At 41.4% G+C, this 23,692-nt stretch overlaps 2 protein-coding genes across 7 annotated transcripts in view; one reads left to right on the forward strand and one right to left on the reverse strand.

The window, feature by feature from the left end:
* On the reverse strand, positions 1–5,033 carry LOC105917072 (cytochrome b5). 2 transcript variants are annotated; one of them, XM_036125096.1, is made up of 6 exons: positions 4,922–5,027; positions 4,683–4,864; positions 2,524–2,652; positions 2,420–2,449; positions 2,245–2,279; positions 1–980 (listed from the first exon to the last, which is right to left on the reverse strand). In XM_036125096.1, the coding sequence occupies exons 2-6, from the start codon at positions 4,818–4,820 to the stop codon at positions 896–898; spliced, it is 417 nt and encodes a 138-aa protein (XP_035980989.1). In that variant the 5' UTR covers positions 4,821–4,864; positions 4,922–5,027; the 3' UTR covers positions 1–895. The 2 variants fall into 2 exon arrangements, with proteins under 2 accessions (XP_035980989.1, XP_012707213.2); XM_012851759.3 differs by having other exon boundaries at positions 4,683–5,033.
* LOC105917063 (uncharacterized protein C18orf63) overlaps positions 4,228–23,692 on the forward strand; it is a 25,122-nt gene continuing 5,657 nt past the window's right edge. The window contains exons 1-11 of one of the 5 annotated variants that reach the window (XM_036125092.1): positions 4,228–4,245; positions 8,039–8,170; positions 8,291–8,369; positions 11,240–11,296; positions 11,372–11,483; positions 16,192–16,230; positions 16,341–16,417; positions 16,525–16,637; positions 17,651–17,747; positions 17,821–17,906; positions 19,162–19,363. In XM_036125092.1, coding sequence (XP_035980985.1) covers positions 8,040–8,170; positions 8,291–8,369; positions 11,240–11,296; positions 11,372–11,483; positions 16,192–16,230; positions 16,341–16,417; positions 16,525–16,637; positions 17,651–17,747; positions 17,821–17,906; positions 19,162–19,363 — 993 coding nt within the window. In that variant the 5' untranslated portion in view covers positions 4,228–4,245; position 8,039. Of the gene's footprint in view, positions 4,246–4,273; positions 4,293–6,762; positions 6,868–6,920; positions 7,542–8,038; positions 8,171–8,290; positions 8,370–11,239; positions 11,297–11,371; positions 11,484–16,191; positions 16,231–16,340; positions 16,418–16,524; positions 16,638–17,650; positions 17,748–17,820; positions 17,907–19,161; positions 19,364–23,692 lie in introns of those variants that run through there. The other 4 variants (XM_036125093.1, XM_036125091.1, XM_036125090.1 and 1 more) reach the window with 4 other exon arrangements.

Raw genomic sequence — 23,692 nt, forward strand, 5'->3', positions numbered from 1 at the left:
CAACATGTGAATCACCTTTATTGTATTAAAAAGCAGCTGCACTCTTACAGACTGACCGGGCTGGTTTTCTGGCTCCGGTCTGGACGGAGAACCTTGACACCATTGCGTCAGATATGGACCGGACTGAAGGTCCTTGAGCAAGGCACTTCCAGCTCAGGCTGCAGTCTGAAAGTCGATCTTATCTTGGAAAACCGTTTAATCTGAAGGGTTTATTCCGCGCGTCTGTCGGACGGAGGAACGGCGACACGTCTACCGTTTCCATCCTCTACAGAACAATTAGTTTACTAACTGTTCTAACTGGGTTTATTCTGTTACCAGGAAATCAAACCAGAACTTCTCCACTTTTGTTTAATATTTGAATTTAGTGCAGATGTATCTAAATGAGGCTGTTGGTTTATGAGCTGCAGTTAGACAGAATAAAGGAGGTTTGGGTTAGCTTCTAGATTTCCCTTCACACCAACACTACCAGCTGAGTTCTGCAGAACCGACGCGGACAAACTGGACTTCCTGCAGCATGACGACCGTTAGCTGCTGACCCACACGGAGGAACTCATTCATGTTCAGTTATCAAGCTATAAAAACACAACAAATTATACATCCAGTGCATTTCTGTAAGATTTTAGATCACAAAGTTTTCTGCTGAACGTCTAGATTTGGAAAATGGCCGACATTAAGGACTTCATTGTGATAATGCCATGTGATTGGTTGGTTAATTCAGAGCTGTCATGGTGAATCAGCGTAGAGCTGCTGCTTCTATCAGAGGCTGGAGGAATGTTTAGCATCACGCTGGTCCACAGCAGACCGCCGTCTGCTCTAGAGCCGCCGCAGGAGCCACAGCACCGAGCGCCGCCGATGACGACGTCACCGCGGCCTGATGGTGATGGCCATGATGACATCACTCGCTCTCTGTGGTGTAGATGCGGTACATCAGAGTCACGATGGCGGCTACCAGAGCGGGGATGATCATGTTGGACCACCAGCTGCAAGAGAAGAGAGCAGAAGTTACCAAACCACCAAGAAGCTAACCTACACCTGCCTACAGACCAACCAACTAACTGATCGACCAACTAACTAACCGATCAACCAACCTACAGACCAACCAACTAACTCATAAATCAATCAGTCTACAGACCAACCAGCTAACTGATCGACCAACCAACTAACTGATCGACCAACCAACTAACTGACTGACCAACCTACAGACCAACCAGCTAACTGATCGACCAATCTGCTAACTGATCAACCAACCTACAGACCAACCAATTAACTTATCGACCAACCAATTAACTGATCGACCAACCAACTAACTGATTGACCAACTGACAGATCAACCAGCTAACTGATCGACCAACCTGCTAACTTATCGACCAACCAACTAACTGAACGATCAACCTACAGACCAACCAGCTAAATGATTGACTAATCTACAGAGGAACCAGCTAACTGATTGACCAACCAATTAACTGATCGACCAACCAAGTATAGATAACGGTACCGATAAAATAGCAGATCGATAAGGCGTATGGGTCAGAGTAGTGGTATCGCTAAATCCTTAACGATACCCAGCTTTACCTACCAACCAACTAACTGATCGACCAACCAGCTAACAAACCAACTGGCTGAGTGACCAGCAACAGAATACAAACCAGTCAAAAGTAGTATTAAAACATTTCCAACCAGTTGGTTTAAGGCGTCTTAACCAAGCCTTCATCAGTACTGAACACAGTAGATGTCTCTCCTAGTTAACTAAACTAGCAACAACTATAACCCTGAAAGACACAGAGAAAGTAACTAGCAACCCAGACCAAACCAACCAACCAATCAATAAATACAATTTAACTAATTAGCTGTATCAGCATTGTTGTCTGATAACCAACTAGTTATCAGCAGTAACTCTGCTTATACACTACACTGGTAATGTCACACAGCTAACTGATCGGTCAACCTACAGACCAACCAGCTAACTGGTAAATGTTCAATAACTAGTCATACTGAACAGGAATACCAGATTTTTAATATCACATTAGATGGTTAACTAGTCATAACCCTCTAGTAACCAGCTGGTTAACAGCTTTAATGTTGAGTTAAACCTCCGGCTGATGGAAGAAGGACAGAAGCTCAACATGAACGCAGCAGGAAGCTGGTTCTGGTTAGCTGGTTCTGGTTAGGCCTTGTGTTAAACTAACCAGCCCAGAACTAACCGGGTCAATGTTTAACATGTTTACAGGTGTGGTGTGCAGGTACCTGGACTCCTCCTTGGCCGTGGTCACCAGCGTTTCCTGCCCAACACAAACACAGAGCAGGTGAGCAGGTGAACAGGTAGACGTACCTGAGTTAACCACCTCTGGGTTTACTACAGCTCACTAGTGACGGCTGCCTCCTACGTTTCCCATAATGCCCCTGACAGCGGCCCACTCACCACAGGCTTGGCGATCTTGTGCCGGTCGTCCTGCAGAGACAGACACAAAGGGTTAATCAGTGGGCGGGGCTTGGGGGCGTCCGCCGCCGTCCTCTGGGACTCACCGGGTGCAGCTCCCCGATCACCATGCTGGACGCCATCTCCCTGGCGTCCGTGGAGTGGCCCACGTCCTCGAAGCTCTCCGTGGCGTTGCCTCCCGCCTGCTCCCTCAGCACCTCCTCCCCGCCTGGATGCTGCAACAGCAGAACACAAACTGTACCAGCGGTCCAGAACCAAGTCACCCCCCCCTGACCTTCAGTTCCTTATGGGTCCCTTCCAAGACGTTCTACAGACGTCATCCTTCAACCAATCAGCTTCTGAAGGCCCCGTTCTCCTGGAATCACCTCCTCGGCGCTAATCGCCGGTCAGACTACGTCGTCTGCAGAAGTTAAATCGGTTCTGGACAGAACCTGGAAGCCTGGGCGTGGAACCTTCAACCAGAACGCAACCTTTAACCCTCTGGGGTCTCTCCATGATGTTCTACATCTGGGTTCCTGCCTCCGATAAAAGCCGTTTACAGACCGACATGCAAACCTTTTATCTTCATTTTGTGATGTCATCGTCACATATAAACACAAATTATCACAGATTTTCTCCCCCTAAACGTCCGTCTCGGAGTCTACAGAACCTGAGGAAGCTGGTTCTGTTGGGCTGCGTCTAAAAGAACGCTTCACTTTAAAGCTGCTGGGGATTAAATGGGTAATTAAACCGTTTGTGTCTGACAGGTTCTCTAGAAAAGGTAAAAACAGAAAAATATTGACAAATGTCTTCATCTGTTAGACGGCCAAAAGGAATCAGATAGATAGATAGATAGATAGATAGATAGATAGATAGATAGATAGATAGATAGATAGATAGATAGATAGATAGATAGATATAGATCTTCTCTGGAGCAGAACCAAGATCAGGGTCTTCGGTTGGATTCCTCCTTGGGCCAGGCAGCAGCCCGTGGGCCCAGAGCGGCAGGCTGCTGGGGGCCCGGAGCATCAAGGTTCTGTGTGGTGAGAACAAGGAGGCTCTGGAGGAGGTCCAGTCCTGGAAGAACCTGTGACCCTGCAGAACCTCCTCTCCACATGATGCTGACGCAGCGATGCGTGTTCTGTCCACGTCAAACAACCCGGCGGTCCACACCCTCCCCGGTCCAGCCTGATCGGATCAGTCAGATCTCCAGGAGCGCAGGCCGAGCCTCCTGCTGACTCCTGATTGGCTGCCTGGCCCGGCTGGAGGACACGCCCCCCCCCCATCCCCCCCTCACCTCTGTGCTGACTGCTCTCAGGCTGGCTGGAGGCCAGGGACCAGAGTCCAGACGGCAGTTTGCTATTGTGTGAAAGTTCCTGCAGGAGCAGATATCAGGTAATAAATGATCATGGAAGGGAGGCGGCCTCTGAGGTCAGAGGTCAGCGGCTTATTCTCCCATCAACACCCAGGACACCATGAACGCATCACTGGAAACCAAACAGCTGATTGGTCCACAGCTTCTGAGAGCAGAACCTGCTGGATCCATTAAATCAGCTTCAGGGTAAAAGAGAACCGGATCAGTCCTGAACCCTGGCCTCCTATTGGCTGATGGGAACCACAGCTGACCATCAGCTGCAGCCAATAGGATCAGTTCATCAATTAGACCCATTTCAGGTGCTTGAATAGAGCAGGTGAAGCCAGGTTCCTCTACGCTGCGACCTGGACGGATGGATGAAGGATAGAAGTAGTGCTGGTCTGGACCAGAATTGACCCAAACACCTGAGATGACTGCAGGTAGATGAGCAGGTAGAGGAGCAGGTGAGAAGCAGGTGAGAAGCAGGTAGAGGAGCAGGTAGAGGAGCAGGTAGAGGAGCAGGTCAGACCCAGAGTTCTGGCATCAGGAGGAACCTGCAGCAGCTTCATTCTCAGCATTCATCAGGTCTGAGAAAAGGTTTCTGTGGATCCCTGAGCTAAGCTTTCCCTTTAAATACAACATTAAATAATAATAATTATTATTATTAAAGGGAATAATAATAATAATAATAATAATAATAATAATAATAACAATAATAATAATAATAGTAATAATAATAGATGTTCAGAGAAGGAGCCACATTAAACTAGCAGACACCGTCTAAGGGCCCCGGGCCCCTCACAGCTCTGCTGCGCCTCTGTTCTCGCCTCCAGAACCGCAGATTGAACCCAGATAAAGCCTGAGAGGTTGTGGGTTCAACTCCGGAGGCAGAGGGCCGAACCTTCTCCTCACCTCGTCCAGGAACTTGGTGACGTCATAGACCTTGTTGTGGATCAGGATCCAGGTGGACTTGAAGGAGTTCTGCGCCTCGATCTCTGACAGCCTGAAGTACTTGACTCCTGCGGGGCTTTTCTCCTCCTCTTCCCCCATCTCTGCCTGCCTGACCCGGTTAGGAGGAGCAGCGGAGGAGCAGCAGGAGGAGCAGCAGGAGGAGCAGCAGAGGAGCAGCGGAGGAGCAGCGGAGTAGCAGCGGAGGAGCAGCGGCTACTCGGCCTGGAGGAGGTTGTGTAATCCCGGGGAGAGTCCGCACCGCGACGCCGACATTTACCACAAACTCCGCACCAACTTCCAGCGGCTCTACTTATGCTGGTCAAGCTCAGCCCCGGACAAACTGCTTCCGCTCCGGCTTTTCAAAATAAATTACTGCTTGGGTCGGGGTGTTATAGCTTTGTGTCACGGGGGCCACAACTGTGTGGTAAAAAGTATTCAAGGGGCCAAAAAATGTTATTAAAAAAACAAAAACTATTAACCTTTACAATATTATCATTAAACAAAGTAGTCAGCCTTTCTTTGTAGATAAAAACTAACAACTTAAAAGTGTTTTACATAGTTGCCTTATTGAAAAATGGGCGTCCAGGTTGCAAATTATTTTGTGCTTTTCTTTAAAAAAAAATAAAAATAATAAATAAATAAATAAATAAAAAAAATAAAAATAATAATTGACAGAAGTAGAATCTATTCTCAGCAATAAAACTAAAATTAAGTTTGTCTTTATTTGAGGACACTTGCTGTAAGTTAAGTGATTTTAGATCAGATTTTGGAGCATCACAGTCTGCATTTGAATAAAGGTCATTGAATACATGTGATCTTGTTTACTATGAAACTAAAGGCAATGTAAAAAAACAGGTTATTAAAAGACAATTGCTTTGTGCTGTACCATACTACATTGTAAGATTTTAACTTTACAATAATAATTTTGCTCCAATTAAAGCTAAAAAAGCCGTTATCTGCATCAATATCTGTGATGGTGGGATAAACCTTTCTTGAACTGCCATCAGTCAATGGGCCACAAATGGCCCCTGGGCTGCACTTTGGACACCCTGGTTTAGGTGTTATGATAAAATGGGTAAATACAAAAAAATACATTTCATTATGATCAGTAATTCTCCAGCGGCATCTATGTTTACTACGTTAATTAATCAAAAATTAACAAAAACAAAATTCTGGAGTAATTATTAAGCATTAAGCAGTAAATTGTGGAATAGGCAAAAGTATTCAACATTTAAACTGACACATGCTCTTTTATTTTTATTTTTTTTATTTTTATTTATTTATTTATTTATTTTTTTCAGTATCTCTTAAAACAGATTTTTTTTAAAGAACGGTTTTTATACATGTTTATTTATTTATTATCATCATCATTATTATTTTTTTCTCTTATTTCAAATTTTTATTGTGAATATAATGTAACATGCTTCTTTATGTATCTATTTATTGTCTTATAATGGAATTTTTATAGTAGTGTTATGTGTGAATGCAGTGTGACACATAGTTTGGACTATGTAGCAGCCAGAGTCTGTAACCCAAATCAAATTTCCCTTTGGGACAATAAAGTTAATCTATCTATCTATCTATCTATCTATCTATCTATCTATCTATCTATCTATCTATCTATCTATCTATCTATCTATCTATCTATCTATCTATCTATCTATCTATCTATCTATCTATCTATCTATTAAATCACTGCTTGTAACAAACAGATAAATAAATAAATGGTCTACATAAGAGCCTTTCCGGAGGATCATATAATGAAGAAGTGTTTTATCGCGGTTTGATTATGTTTTACCGTTGTTATTTTATTTCAGTTTATTTTAACACTTTTGTTTTGGTCACATTCTGGGATTTTAATGTGAAATCGTCACATTTGTTCTGGTCAGGACGTGATTAAGCATCGCTGCTTCATGTCACCAAACACGGACCGCGGTACCGCCCTCAAACTTATTCCAGCGCTCCGATTGGCTCTTCCCTTCCTTATCTTCGAGGAAGCGAGTCGCTGATTGGTTGTCCTCGCACGTCAATCATCACCCGCCTCTGCGAGAGGAATGTGGGGCGAAACAGGCTAAAGTTCACCAAAGTTCAACCGTTTTCAAGGAAACCGCCTTGTCACGCAAGGAGTCCACCTTCTCACGCAAGGGTTGGTTAATCTCACGCATGACACGTAGTGAGTTTTCAGCTGACCGCAGGGTCAGAGGGCGCTAGAAGATCAGGGTTTTAATGTGGACTTCCTCAGAGCATGAGCGGCCTGTAAAGTGTTAGGAGCAGAGCTTCCTGTTTAACAGACAAGCTTTGTTTTCTCAGGATAGGTCTCCGGCGGGAAAACAAGCGCCGCTTCCAAGTCAAAGATGGTCTATTTTAGAAGATGCTACACTGCTTCAGAGAGGAAAATCAGTCAGACTTCACAAAAATAATAGAAATAGTTACATGAATGTGATTAAAGATTATACAGGAATACAGCCTCGTTCACTCAATATATATCAGCACATTTTATGGAAAACAACGCTTAAAACAAACAAAATACGTCACGGGTGAAATAAGAAGGAGTGAAAACTCGTCCATTGTTACCCAGCTTTGGCTTGAGCAAAGGGATTAAAAGATTTTTATGCTAATTTTAATTTAATAATAATAATTTCATTATTTCTCTCACAACCGCTTTGATTGTAAGAAGTTTTCCATTCAGTAAACGCGAGACCGTCGTAGAGCAGATTAAAATTTTACGTTTCAGTCAGAAATATCAACATTAAAATCTACAAATTAGATTCAAGCTAGTTTATCTTGATTTTACTGTGGACTTAAAGGAGTCACAACGAGGTGAGCAATAGTTTTTCACACTTTTTTCATTATTTCTACCTCATTAAAAGCCAATTTGTTGTTTCATGGTAGATGTGTAATTAATATTTAAGTGCTAAATTGTTTGTTAGCTTTAGCCACTGTTGCTATAACTTTTGCTAATGTCACTGGTTTTAGCTAATTATACTGACACTAATTTGTACATTTTTTAATCTTTCACAACCTGCAGATTAGAATTTATCTGTTCACGAAATTATTAAATGGAAATATAATACAATTATTTATGTAAAATAGAAGAAAAAACCTTAAAAAAGAATATGTAAAAAGTAAATAATTGTGTACTTTATAGACATATAAAGTACCTAATTTTATATATATATATATATATATATATATATATATATATATATATATATATATATATATATATATATATATATATATATATATATATGGTCGTTCTGTCACTGGCGGACCAAAGGATGCCGGTAAAAGATGATTTTGTGCTGCCTTTGCAGGATGAGTGGAGTCAACCCAAAGTCGTTGTTCTTCCTGGGACTTCCTGATCTGAACCAGTTGGTCTGCGTCACGCTGAGTCTGCAGGATGAAGAAGACCAGGAGCCCAGGAGCAAGCAGATCAAGACCTGCAGGTGAATTTACACCTGAGCGTTTATCTCAGACTCATCATAAATTACTCCTGCTCTGTATGTGATTAAATGGATACTGCTGAGGTTGCCATATGTGATTTATTTTTTTGTATTTCTTCCCAGAGAGCTGGTGCTGCTGTACTCTGACATCCTGGCCTGTCCTGCTCTAGACTCCCTCACTGATATCACAGCTGTTATGGCTGTAAGCGACGCACACATCAAACATTTTCTGTCGTTTAGCAAAACTAAAAAATATTATGCCAGAAAACTGATGGAGAATCTTCAGTATTTCAAAATCAGAACAATAATATTCATAAAGTCTCATGTTAAGGTCAACTAGCATAACCTTATTTTCTAACATAAGTGCTCACATGGATCCCTGTTTTCTTTTCTAGGAAGTTCTGAGCTGCATTTCAATGTGAGGAAGTTACACATTCAGAAATGTTTTAAAATCAGGTGCATCTTATCAGTGTTATCCTAATATTACCACGTTAATGTTGCTCAGAATCTGAACTAATAGATTTAAAAAAAATAACACCTTAAATCTTCCCAAAAGGTGTTTAATTAACATTTTACACAATTAGTTATTAGGGCTGAACAATTAACCGCATTTTCAATATAATCGTGATTTTAAAATAACGCAATTTCCAAATTGCAGAGGTCTGCAATTTTTGGCTATATAACAATTAGGGAATTAGACACGTCCGTTAGGTGTCGGTAAAATGTCTGAAGTGGGTTTGCCTCCACATGGAAGGGAAGACAGTTGCAGCAGTGAGATAATCTAATTTTATTACTTGTTTTAGAGTTTATATAATCTAGGGCTGGGTATCATCTAGGATGAGCCGATTCGATACGATTCTCGATACACAGCTCAGCTTGCTTTGATTCCAATATCGATATTTATTAATTTGAATTAATGCTCAGTGATTCAATCACCAAAATCAGCCAAATATTATGTTTATGTTCTATTTATTGATCACAGACATATTAACAGGAAAATAAAGTGCATTTGCTTCAATGCATTTAACGTGTCACAGAAACCAAAAATGTGCCCAAACATCTGATTTTAGGGACAAAGGAGTTTCTAAAATCCTGTCGGCCGTTCCACAAATTCGTCTCACTTGCTCTCCTTCGCTATGAACTGTAATGGTTGCGCTGTAATAACGCCCCCTAGAGGTTGGGAGGTATATCGATATTGAAAGCCAGAATATCGATATTAAATCGTTTTTAAAAATATCGATATTAATCTTTATATCGATTTTTATGCACAGCCCTAATATAATCATACATAGCATTAAGTACAGGTCAATCAGTTTAATACATAGACTTGCTTGTTGGTTGCACTTTATGTTCAACAAGGATCGACGTCCAAATCAACTAAAAGCTGTTCTCTTGAATAATATTCTGATTAATAGAAACATTAAAAGTTCATATGTTTAAAATAGTCCTTGTTTACAAACATCTTTATTTAGAGGCCATTTTTGTTGCTTGTGGTTAATGTGGAGAAAAGTCAAAATTGCAATTTTTATTGAAATATATTGTAGGCAGAACGCAATCATTACTGCTCCGAGTTTAGATGAAGCAGTAGAGATTGAGTTTAGATCTTTTAGCAACTAATCCACATGGCGAGGAAACAAATTGATTTGTTGTTTGTATATATTTTGAAACACATGATAAATTAAAAAATCGTATTAAATCACAATATTAAGAAAAAAGATCGCAATTAGATTATTTTACAAAATCGTTCAGCCCTACTAGTTATTGAGGCTCTAATCTGTGGAACAAAAACAAAGTTTATTAAAAGAAACAAAGGTAGTAGACAGTTAAATAAATATTAAAAAGAAACAAGGTGTAGGCTGTGATAAATGATAAACTGGTATTATTATGTACTAACAGAATGTAAACATTATGTCAGAATGATGACAGAGCGTTTTAGCGCTGGTGGAGCTGCAGGGCGTCTGCTGCAGGAGCAGGAAGCTGCTGCAGGAGCAGGAAGCTGCTACAGGAGCAGGAAGCTGCTGCAGGAGCAGGAAGCTGCTGCTGGTCCTGCAGCGCATCAGGAGACGCTGAGATGTGACCGATAGGTGGAGGAGCGTCTCACGCACACGTGTGGAGCCTGCATGCCAGGTCTGGCTGCTCACACGCTACCTGCATCCACACAGAGGCATGCAGCAGCAGCAGGACAGGAAGACCCCCCCGTCCTGCTGCAGATTGTAATCATTCCTGCTGGATGACGTTTCCCCTTCAGGTCAGTAAAAGTTTACGGCTGCTCAGATCCTTTCAAGGCATTCAGGTCTCAAACCTTCGAGGAAAATTACAGCTGATGTCGGAGGCATTCAGGGTCAGAGCAGAGTTACAATACAACAGAAAAAAATGTGAATTATTTTAATTTGTTTCTGTGAAGCTGAAGCGTCTGTTGATCCTAAACTTTCCTCCCATTCCAGGAAAGATAAAAACCTCAGAGCAAATAAAAACAAACAGTTTCTCAGCCAGAGGTTAATGTTTCAGAGACATTCAGGTTTCTTCTTTTACGTTAATTCTCTAAAATAACCCCTGAAATCATGTAACGATTGCGTAAAATCATCTAAGCAGGGAGTCTGAGGCTGAATGGGACTTTAGGAGACGGCAGAAGAAGTCTGGGCTCCTTATCAGAGAAATGCAGAGAGAGGTTGGCAGGAAAAGGGAAGGAAGCGTGACGATCAGAGGAGCAGAGACCTTTAAAGGCTGCAGGAGTTCAGCTCAGCTGCAGCAGCGCTGGTGACCCTGAGGAAGAGGAGAGCAGAGCATGTTTGGTCCAACAATAACGCTGATATCTCTGACCTTAACCTGCTCCTCCTCTCTGTGGGTTAGGGTTAAATGTTAAATGTCTCTGAGGATGAAGTAGTTTAGTTCTGTAGAACGTGTTTCATGCATTGTTCTTTAAATCGGCAGATCTGTTGCTGTCTTTAGATCAACATCCTGGGTGCATGTCAGACGTGAATGTTTTAGCTTCTACTCTGGCTTTTTAACCTGGAAACATTAAAACACGTGAATCTGCATGTTGTCTAACTGCCTCCTGATGTCTTCCTACAGTCCCAGTTTTTCCAGTCGGGCGTCCTGCAGGCCTTTGCAGCCAGACAGCGCCTGCAGGTGAGCTGGTCTCATCATACCTGCAGTCTTTGGTAACTGATGGATGTCATGCTGAGCTGCTGTGTGTGTTTGTAGCTGGGCGGTCCTCAGAGAGCCCTTCCAGGTGATCTCCAGTGCTGCGTCTCCTACTCCCTGATCGCCCGGCTGCCCCCCCGCTGGAACAAAGCAGGACTCTACCTCCTGGCCGGTACGTCACAGTGGACGTTTCCACTGTCCGCCATGCTGCAAGCTCCAGCTTCAGTCTGGAGGTTTAAAACAACAAAAAGTCCGACTAGATGCAGCCACATATCAGCTGTTCATCCTTTATTTTTAGATATTTACATTTAAATCTGTTTTACAGCTTGAAGAGTTGAACAGAAGCAGAACATTTACACACTTGCTCAGAAGTTCAACCATGAAAAGGAAATATAGAAAATACAGAAATAAACATGGGAACTAATATGATTTTTACTGATATATATATATATATATATATATATATATATATATATATATATATATATATATATATATATATATATATATATATATATATTAGGGCTATATGATATAGAAATATATAAACATGAATTTATATATATAAAAATACAGAAATATATGGATATAGACGATATAGATAAAAAGCATATTGGTAAAATAGAAATCATTTTGATTAAGATCACTTATTATCAAAATAGCTTCAAAATATATATTTCATGTGCAGCCATGACCATTGTTTGCTTTTGTTTAATGATCTAGTTTTAGATAAAACAATGAATTTAAACTGAACTCTTTATTAACCAACTTTTTACCATTTTAAAAAATAAAAATAAAAAGAACGATGTTCTCTCTGAACTCTTTGAAGGGGCGAAGCTTGGTTCCTGGGTATGTGTTGTGATTGGTTGGGAGGATGTAATGATGTAATATTAAGATAGATGATTGGCTAGAATGCAAAAGGAAGGAAAACTTATTCTGTTGAAGTTTTTATTGACCTTTTTTCTCGTTGATCCAAACGATTATCGATCGATATATATTGTTATTGAATTATCACATAATTATTTTAAAACTAGTAACAAGAAGAGTGATAAAAAACTAAAGATGGTAATGTAAAAAGTAGGGCTGGGCAAGTTAACGCGTTAATTCATTAGACTATTAACGGCGATATTTATTTTATCGCGCATTAACGCATGTTGCTCACATGCTTTCAGTCAGTGTCAGTCAGCATGCGCGCTGACTGCAGCGCGCTGTCTCACGGCAGCACTCTGGTGCTCCCCCCATAGACATCATATACGTAGACGCCCCATTGTACGCTGCCGGCTGCTGGGCCGACGTGCCTACAGGGCGGCCATCTTGGTTCAGACCACAGATCAGACGGCTGCTGTCAGAATGAATAGGAGGCAGCTCAGATCTCATTTTAATCATGTGTTCACAATGCTCGTGACCTTTCAGACAGATTACACATATTTATTCAGAACCAAAACTATTTAAACTGAAGTCAAACTGAATGAAAAATGTACACGCACTTACATATTTTGCAGTTACATATTAATCTAATATACACACAAATTATACACACATAAATCTCTCTGTCTTTCTTCCTATATATATATATATATATATATATATACACACACACACACACATTGGATATATATACTGTATATATAGGCTAGATACACAGACACCGATCTACAGACAACAGCACTGATATACATAGGAGAAAAACTATATACAGGAAAGTGAGAGCAGAGGTACCCATAACAGCATTTAAAAATTATATAATACAAACCGCAATCTGGGGGGAAAAAATCAACAAAAAACCTAATATCGCATCTTAGAATCAAATACATTACAAAATCATAGCAAAAACTGTATAATATTTTACCCCCCCCCCCCTTCCCCTTCCATCCCTGCTACCCATTAGCACATATTGTGTTTAAGCCGGAAAAACTGTAACTGTAAAGCATGAGGATTATCTATCATAAAATCTTACTTATGGAAGGTAATTCCCCAGAATCTGGTTTCTAGTATCCTTTTATTTGCGCACCCATAAGCGGAGTTAAAGTCGGGCTTCCTGGGACGGAGCTCTGGAAGTTTGCTTACTTTCAATACAAAATAAAAATTATTTATTAAGTTAGACAATAATTTAATTCAATCAATTGGTCCCATGTAGCCCCTAAAGGGGTGACGTTTTCAGTCAGTTGATTTATCTGGAAATCGGGTGAGAATTCACCGGATACAGAGTGTCTGAAAACATAAAGTACATTTTCCTGAATTGACGCGTATTCTGTCTGACTGCAGCTTGGTCTGACCCAAGATGGCCGCTCTGTCGGCACGCCTCTCACCCGAGGACGCGGCTTCTACGTATTCTTGTCTGTGGCTCCCCCTCCCCTCTCGTACATAGCTCAGCGGCGCCAGCCAATCAGCACGCAGGCTCAGCCTGGCCCGCCCACTCAGCTCTCACACAAACTTAACACACAAACAGCTGAGAGAGACCGCAGCAGCGGAAAAACATGAACAAGGGAAGTAGCACCGTTTGGCTTTATTTTAATATCGTAAATGAAATCAAGCTGTATGTTTTGTAAAAAGCCGGTTAAATTCAGTGGAAACACAACAAATTTATCTAAGCACGTGAAAAAACATGAAAACGTCGAGCCACAGAAACGGAGAGAGGAGACGAAACTTCTGTCATTGCCCCGACAGACCCACAGACGTCTCTGACTGAGGCGTTTCAGTCCTCCAGGGAACATCCAGGTAGATCAGAGTGGTCATCTTCAGCAGCAGTTCATGTTAACTTTCAAAGTAGATATTATCTATCATATGTTACTGGAGCCCACACATAACATGTAATTAAGACCTTGAAAGAACCCAGTACATATATTAAAAAGTGTTATTTAAGATAAGATAACATTAGCTAATCCTTTTTTTATCCCACGACAGGGAAATTTATAGGATTAAAGCAACAGGCAGGTGCACACAACACAGGCAAAATTACATAAGGATTTGAAATATATAAGAGGTGGACTAGCGAAAAAACACTGAACATAACATTTTTGTTATTATTATTATTATTATTTAATTGTAATAATAAAATAAAAACCACAAAACCCAAAAGGTCAACAGTTTCATGATACATCAAGCTTAGGGACTGGCTAATATACAACAGGTCAAAAAAGGCCATATTTTGGCTGCAGTGCTGCTGTTCTCTGATGAAGAAAAGATCAACTAGAGCACTAAATTCAATAGATGGGTTGAAAATATCCAGTATAAAATAAGATAAGTGCTACAAATGTTACAACACTTTTGTTCATATGGCAGCAGAACATTAAAATAAAAGTGCTCTTTACACTACTTTTGAATTCATTCTTGGAGTTTGCGCATACAATGCGATTAATCATGATTAATCGGGCAAATTATGCGATTAATCGCGATTAAAAATTTTAATCGTTGCCCAGCCCTAGTAAAAAGACATCAGCAGGAGAGATGTGTGTGTATTTATGGATTCAGACAGGCGGTCTGACTCCTCTGACTCCTCTGACTCCTTTGACTCTTCTGACTCCTCTGACTCCTCCTGCAGACCCCTCCCCCTCCTGTTACATCAGGTGTGCCCCAGGCCTCAGTCCTAGAGTCTCCTCTCTTCATTTATTGACTCCTCATCATCTTGCATCGCTCTGCAGATGACACACAGTTCTCCTTCCACACCAAACCCAGCCTGGCGCTCCTGCTGCTTCTTTCCTCGCCTGCTTATCTGACAGAAAATCTTTGGCTGATTTCCTCCAAAGATCAAACTGCTGGTAGGAAGCAGATCTACAGGTCTCCCTGTTTCTCCTCCCCTCAGGTTAAACTTTGGGTTTCATTCTTTACAGCTCCCCATCATTTCAGGCCTGCATCATCATTATCACTAGTTCTGCATGTTTTCACTTCCAGTTAAATCAAGAAAGCCATTCAGCCTTGTTCTGTAAACAGTCAGACACACCCAGTACCCCCCCCCCCCCCTTATCTCTGTAATTAGCACATGCCCCCCCCCCCCCCCCCCCGCCCCTCCCGGTCCTCCTATGTCCAGCTGCCTCAGCTCCACCATGAGGAGAGCAGCCATGAAATCCTCCTCTCTGTCACCTCGTCTCACTTTCTCTGTGTTAAACCGCGTCTTTTCTACGCAGTGATGCGCTGACGGGCTGTTTTTAGATTAATCAGTATTATTGTGAGTCCCGGCTGTAATGGCTGCACCCAGGCAGCGTGTTTGTAGTTTATTAGGATCAAGGCTGCTGACGGCGTCTGATCAAAGCTGCATGTTGGTGTCGCAACAGCTGCAGCCTTCACCTTAGACCTCGTTAGAGGAAACGTCCCTGGAGCTCTGCGCCTGCGCTGCTATGTGCAGCACCGACTCTGGGAGAACCCTGAAACCTGAAACACATAAAACCTGAAACCCTGAAACACATAAAACCTGAAACACATAAAACTCTGAAAACCCTGAAAACCTGAAAACCGGTATTTATACGGCCTGAATGTAACCACAGCGATGCCAGACGTGTCCCTCTTCTCCTCTTTATCTAGAAGTTCAGTTCTCCGATTGTCATCAGTGACACATAAAGTCCCTTAAATGATCATTTAAGGGACTTTAATGCCACGGCCTCCATAAAAGCAGGACTGTGATGGTCTGCAGCACAGCGCCAGGGCGGGAAGACATCAGCAATGGCCTCAGAGCTTCAACTGTTGCTGCTTAGTCAGATTTACAGCAGAAAGGCTAAAACAAAGAATCATGGACCGAGGTCTGAGTCCATCTGTCTGAGACCTGCAGACCGGGTCGTCAGCAGAACCGTGATCCAGAACACAGCAGCAGGTCCACAGGGCGGTAAAGTGGGAACAGAACCTTTTCTCTCTGTACTGGTGCTGCAGACGTTCTCCTCTGTTTCCAGGAGACTTCCTGATGGAGACAGGGAGGCTCGACGCCGTCAGTAAGTTTTCATCCCCGCTCCGGCGCACGGGTCCAAGCCCAGTTTCTGGTTCTGCTTATCCGGGTCTCTGGTTCTGTTTGTCCGGGTCTCTGGTTCTGCTCGTGTTGCAGGCATGGAGCTGAGCACCAGCGAGGGCCAGCTCTGCTTCAGCCTTGAGGCCTACTCCGTGCGGCTGCCTCCCCCCACGGTAAGAAGCCCTGAGGGGGGGGGGGGGGGGGGGGGTTCTGACCGGTAGGACCGGTTCTGACTGAGACCCGGTTACCCAGAACCTCCCTGCGTGTGTCTTGTTCTCAGCTGGAGGACTTTGAGCTGCCGGCGCTGGTCCTCAGGAGGTTCTGCAGCGATCCTGAAGCCGTCCTCCACCTGTCCTCTGCTGGTCGACCCATCTGGTGTCACGTCCTGCCCAGGTGAGACAGCGCCACCTGCTGGACCTCACCGCCACGACGGGCGGCGAGGTCCACGGGCCATCAGAACCGTTTTAAATTCTTTACAGAATAATGTAAAAATGTTCCAGTCAGAGATCTGACGAATCCTCATGCTGACAGGACTGCTGGCAGTTTTCAGCTCATGTTCATGTTTTCATGCTAACATTTAACTTCACAGCATCAGAGAATATCTAGTTTTTATTTAATTTACAGAAATGTGCACCTTTTATCACAGAAAATGTTGTTTTCTTGCAGGTTTATGGCTCTGATGTCAGAGAATGTGAATATTTTTTTAATGTGTGAAGTTAATCTATAAATTATCAGTGTTCTGGTAGATATTGTCTCCTCTGTGGCCACGATGTTTATAATGGCTCTGATGGTTTTAGAGAGCCGCACAGAGGAGCTCCCTCTTTAATATATTATAAATAATATAATATAATATAATATAATATAATATAATATAATGTAATATAATATATTATAATATATTATATTATAATATATTATATTATAATATATTATAATATAATATATTATAATATAATATGTTATATAATATATTATAATATAATATAATGTTATATAATATAATATAATATAATGTAATGTAATATAATATAATATAATGTAATATAAAATATTATAATATAATGTAATGTAATATAATATAATATGATTTAATATAATATAATGTTATATAATATAATATATTATAATGTAATATGCTGCTTTGTTTCTCTCATGTTTGCATTGTTGCGTCTGACTGATATCTGAGCGGAACCGATAATAATAGTTGATAGTAGTTAATAGTTATCTATAGTAATTGATATTAGTTAATAGTTATCTATAGTAGCTGACAGTAGTTGATCTAATGTGAGTCTGGCTCTGATTAACAGCACTCAGGGTGTGATGCTGCTGCCCACCAGCAGGTGGAGCTGCAGCTCCGTGTTCAGCCGCCTGCTGCTGTGGTTTTAGGCTGTTTTCATTCTCTGCAGCATGAAGAAGGGTCAGATCATCACCATCAGCCGCCAGCTGCCCCCAGACGGACCCTTTCGCACCTACAGAGACCTGCAGAGCCACTGGAACCGGCTGGTAAACGCCGACCCGTCCCGTGGTTCTGGTCCTCCGCCATGCTGGACCGGTGCTGACCCGGTGTGTCTCTCAGTACGGCTACAGGCTCCCTGACCTGGAGCAGCAGGAGACGGTGTACTGCAGCGTCTACTTCAGGCCCGTGGGGGACAGACTCTTCACGTATCCTTTGACCCAGAACCTCTGGACCAGAACCGAGGACCGGTCCAGATCCTCCAGATTGGGTCAGATTATACAGATTATTATAGATCGGTGAGAAAGTTTCCTCTCTAAGGAAACCCAGCAGGTTGCATCAAGTCTCTCCAAGCAGCATTCACTCCTCCTGAAAGAGCGTAGAGCCACAGTGGACAGTCGTCTGCATTGTTGATGGCTTTGCAGCAATCCCTCATACTGAGCATGCATGAAGCGACAGTGGAGAGGAAAACTCCCCTTTAACAGGGAGGAGAACCTCCAGCAGAACCAGAACCAGGCTCAGTGTGAACGCTCATCTGCCTCCACCCACTGGGGCTTAGAGAAGACAGAGCAGAGACACAGAAAGCTCAGAAGCTCACATTGACCCAGGAGTACTTTCTATGTTAGAGAAGACAGAGCAGAGACACAGAAAGCTCAGAAGCTCACATTGACCCAGGAGTACTTTCTATGTTAGAGAAGACAGAGCAGAGACACAGAAAGCTCAGAAGCTCACATTGACCCAGGAGTACTTTCTACATTAGAGAAGACAGAGCAGAGACACAGAAAGCACAGAAGCTCACATTGACCCAGGAGTACTTTCTATGTTAGAGAAGACAGAGCAGAGACACAGAAAGCACAGAAGCTCACATTGACCCAGGAGTACTTTCTATGGTAGATGGTAATAGAGGATGATCTGCCTCCCCTGATGATGTCACAGCTAACAGAACGCCAGACCAGGTGTACCTTCTATGAAGAGAAAAATGACAGAGAACAAAAAGTTAAAATTTGAAATAACAACAAACAATGCAGATTGGAGAGCAGTAGGAGAACTCAGCAGAGTGAGAGAAATAGACCCTGATGTCCTCCAGCAGCCTAAGCCTATAGCAGTATAACTATAGAGATAGCTCAGGGTAACATGAGCCACTCTAACTAGAAGCTTTGTCAGAAAGGAAAGTTTTAAGATCTTAAAAGTAGACGGGGTGTCTGCCTCACGGACCAAAACTGGGAGTTGGTTCCACAGGAGAGGAGCATGATAGCTAAAGGATCTGCCTCCCATTCTACTTTTAGAGACTCTAGGAACCACCAGCAGACCTGCAGTCTGAGAGCGAAGTGCTCTGTTAGGAATATACGGGGTAATCAGATATATGATGGATATACAGACGGGATAAATGTTAAATAAAAGTAGAACCAGAACCTTTTAGCAGCGGTTCCTCTGGTTTGGACCCTTCACCCTCCCTCTGAGCAGCTACCCTCTGATCTGCGTCCGCCTGCAGCCGGCGCAGCGTTGTCCCCGGGTCGACCCGCAGGCCGCGCCGGCCCGCTTCCTGTCTGACGTCAGAACCAGGCTGCAGAGCGTGTGCGGCTTCCCGACCCGCATGACCAGCCGGCCCAGTTACCCCACGGCCCGCCTGAACACGGCCGCCGCCATGCAGGTACAGACCCCACAGGTAGACTCACCTGGAGACGTCTGGGTTTAAAGTGTTTGCCGCTAAACGAGGCGCTAACTGTAAAAGGTTCTGTTAAGTCCAGCTTTTTTATTTCTCTGTTAGAAAATTTATTTTTCTTTATCTGTTTTTTTTTTTTCTGGTTGCTTTTATAAAGAAACAAGGAACAATATTTAATTTGTTGCGTTTGTAACACCAGTGAGTTAAAATCAGGCTGTGATGATTAATTACAAGGTAAGTGAAACTATTTTAGAATAAAATAAAAACATTTCTTTTAATCACATAAAAGTTAAAGGAACTTTTTTAACCATTTAGAGCGTGATGCAGGTAACTGCTTTGCAAAAAGGGAACTAAAATAAGTAAAATTAGCATATTATTCCTTGATTTGAGCAGCTAAATAAGACTTTCTGCCAATGGAATCAGATTTTTGTGCTTAACAGAAAAACAATTCATCTCCTTTATCTTATTTCCTGTGTGTGATATGTAGTTTTCTTATTTTAGGGGCAAAAATACTCATTCCATTGGCAAATAGTCCTATTTAGCTGCTGAAATCAAGGACAAGTACATTAATCTCAAGAAAAGTTTACTTTTAGTTCCCTTTTTGCAGTGTGAGGAAACTTCACATTTTTAAAAAAGACAATTTTTTGGTTGCTTTAAATAACAAAACGCCTGGCTTTCTAATTTTCTTTGTACTAGACTAGACCTAAAAAAATAATTTACCTCATGTTTTCATTCTTAAAAAATAAGAACAAAAATGAAAAGCTAAAACTACATTAAAATCAGGATAAAACACAGAATAAAATACATAAAGAAACATTTACTGTATTTTTTCCCTTTTTCTCCTCTTTGTTCACTTGGCTGTACTGCCCCCTAGTGGAGGCACCAGCAGCTTTAAGAAATTTCAAGTTTTATTTCTCAGAGACGTAATTAAGCAGATAAATAAAGCTGATCTCTGGGTTTATAACTGCTGGGGGTAATAACTGTTAGCCACTTTCTCCTCGCCTGTCTGGGAAGTGTGAAGCTGGAGGAGAGGCGATTATTCCAGCGCCTCCTCCCAGTGAAACCTTCAGACATGTTTACAGCCTGAGAGCCGCGGCGCTGCAGAGGAGCCGGGCTCCTCCTCGGCTCGGTGTGAATTAACGCTCCTCACGCAGACGTCGTGGACCAGCGGCGCTTTAGATGGGAACCACGTGTGAAAGGTGGAGAGAGGCTGGTCCTCTGGAGCTTTGTTAGGAGAAGTGGCCTGAAAACGCAGCCAGCGAGGTGAAAAACTTCTACAATAAAGACGTTTCTGACTCCCAGCAGCCGTAAAGGCTGAAAGGCCCGCCTGCAGTCTGCAGGTTCAGCATCAAAGCAGCTCAAATTAAAGCTATTCTTCATCCTGAGAGTCAGAGCAGGAAAAAAAAGGGCCTGAAGTGAAGAAAGTGTGCAGAGATGAGCTGGGTTCCCACAGAGGGAAGCTGAAATATTCATGCTGCTCACAGAACTCATTTCCTTCCATGTGAGCTCAAAGAAATCTCATTTTCCAGCTTCAAAGGTGAAACTTTCTGCTCATTTCCAGGCTGAAGGTGGAGCTTGATTCCGTGTAGCAGAAGAAACCCTTTCCTTTGTCTCTGTGAAATAAGTCAGAATCCCTAAAACCAGCTTTAATTATTGAGATTATTGTTATTTTCTGTTGCTGTTGACCTGCATAGGTTCTGGTATCTGAAGATGTGTCTTCCACAGAGTTTCCCCCTCATGCAGACGCATAAAATAAACACGTTTATCTTTAGTCGCTGCTGCAGAATCTGGCTGAAAAGGTCAGAAAATCTAACCTTTAGGTTAAAATCACCATTTCTACATTTTTAACAGTAAAATGAATAAAACTGAATCGTTTTTAATGTTTACAATCAGATTCTCCAGGAAATGACTGGCCTGTGAGGCTGGTTTCTCTTAGTCGCTCTTCAAAATGGGAAAGACAAGAAATATATATATATATATATATATATATATATATATATATATATATATATATATATATATATATATATATATATATATATATGTGTGTGTGTGTGTATATATATATATGTGTGTGTGTGTATATGTGTGTATATATATTTGTGTGTGTATGTGTTATGAATATAAGGATCAATTTGTTAAATCTAAACATTGTGGTCTTGTTTCATAAAACCGTGTCACATGTGAACCTTTAGGAACAGACTTTTTGGGGGAGTATTAAAGAGGTAAAATTAATAATATGAGAAAAAAAGTCCTACGTCAATAAAGTAAAAAAAACAAACAAACACATAATGTAATGAGAAAAACGTCATATTATGAGAATTAAGAGGGAACATTTCCAGAATATCAATCAATCAATCAATCTTTATTTCAGACACAAAAGAGGTCCATAGTAAAAAACAAATGATAAAGAAAAAGAAAAAGACAAACAAGGAATAAAATGACAGTCACTGAGCCACAAATAAATGATGACGCCAATGTTTCCACAATCTTGAGAAAAATCTCACTGTACTAAAAACAGGGTTCACTAAAATTACTATTATATTATTGTATGACACAGATAATCTACACATACATTTATACATGAGATTCCTGAGTGCAGCTGCACATGTGGGAACAGCGGTATGTACAAACATGTGGCTAGCACTGCTCCATCTAGGCACTTTAAGTAGGAGCCTCAGGCCATCATTGTATGCCACATAAAGTTTGTGCAGGCTACTTTTTTTATATCTTCGCCATAGATGGGCTGTGTAAAATGAAGTGCAAAAAGCTTTAAAAAGAGCTACCTTCACAGAGGATGAACACATACCAAACTTTCTGATCAAAATATTAGCCTGAGCATATATCATGCAATACTGCCTACGAATGTCACGATCATCAAATAGGTCATCAGTTATGTAATGTCCCAGATATTTAATTTCATTGCGTATATTGAGGACAATGCCAGATAAAGAGAAGTCAGGGGTTATCAGATGCTTATCTGATCTACTTCTAACAATCATGATATTGCTTTTCTTAGCATTGTATTTGACATCAAAATCACATCCATATTGGGAACAGACCCTTAGTAATTGTTGAAGGCCAGCACTATATGGGCATAAGACTACCAAATCATCCGCATACATTATGTGATTGATTATGCGGTCACCAACTACACAGCCTGTTTTACAACAATTCAGGCGCCTTGATAGTTCATCCATGTAAATGTTAAAAAGGTAAGGGGACAATATACTTCCCTGCCTTACTCCATTACCAACATTAAACGAGTCAGACAATGAGTTACCCCATTTGACATACATTAGTTGATGGCCATACCAATAGGCCATTATTCTAATTAGATATTTGGGTACACCTCTGTTTTCTAACTTGCAAAACAATTTTTGATGGTTCACGCGATCAAATGCTTTAGAAGCATCAATAAAACACATAAATACTGTAGTGTTGTGCAAATTATACAGATCTAAAATCTCCTTTAGCACAAAAATACACATGTCTGTACCGTGTTTGGGTTTAAAACCGAATTGATTTTCAGAGGTCAAAAAGAACTCTTCCAGCCTATTTAGAAGGACTCTTTCAAAAACTTTCGATAAACTACTAGCTAAAGCTATGGGTCGGTAATTATCCAAGGAGCTAATCTTACCCGTTTTATCTTTAATGGTAGGTACCAGAATGACAGATAGCATTGAATTAGGTAACAGACCATGTACTAGACAGCTAGTAAGACACATAGAGAGTAATGCACAGAGTTTTTTACTTGCATTTTTCAAATGCTCAACGGAAATGTTATCCAACCCACAGGCCTTATTGTCTTTCAGTGTCATAATTGTATGATATATTTTTTGTGGGGATACAGTCACATTCTCATTACTGTGAATGTTTCCTATGTCAGGAATATCGCTTTTGACACAATTAAATAGCGCACTGTAGTGCTCTTTCCATAACTGAGTGATTTCTTTTACACCAGTAATACCATCAATAGTAGATGGAAGTGACGTTTTACAGTTGTTTACTTTCTTTATTTCTTTCCAGAAGTCCTTAACATTATTATTTCCTAACTTTCTAGCGAGAGAGTCAGACCTCATAGTATTTTCATGTCTCCTTATGATTCTTAAAGAATGTTTAAAATTAGCATTTGCTTGTTTTTTGTATTCAAACAAGGGACCATGTCTCTGTTTACCTGCGTCAGCCCATGCTTTAAGAGCCCTTCTGGCCTCTGCATGATGTTCTTTTACATAGTCGTTCCAACCCGGCTTGGTGCTATGCGAGATGGTTTTATGCAGTGGCTTACTTGAGATAAGAAGGGATTTCACAACATTCTCATACAGAGTACAT

Source organism: Fundulus heteroclitus, chromosome 21 (assembly GCF_011125445.2).
Source record: "Fundulus heteroclitus isolate FHET01 chromosome 21, MU-UCD_Fhet_4.1, whole genome shotgun sequence".
In the NCBI taxonomy this organism is placed as follows: domain Eukaryota; kingdom Metazoa; phylum Chordata; class Actinopteri; order Cyprinodontiformes; family Fundulidae; genus Fundulus; species Fundulus heteroclitus.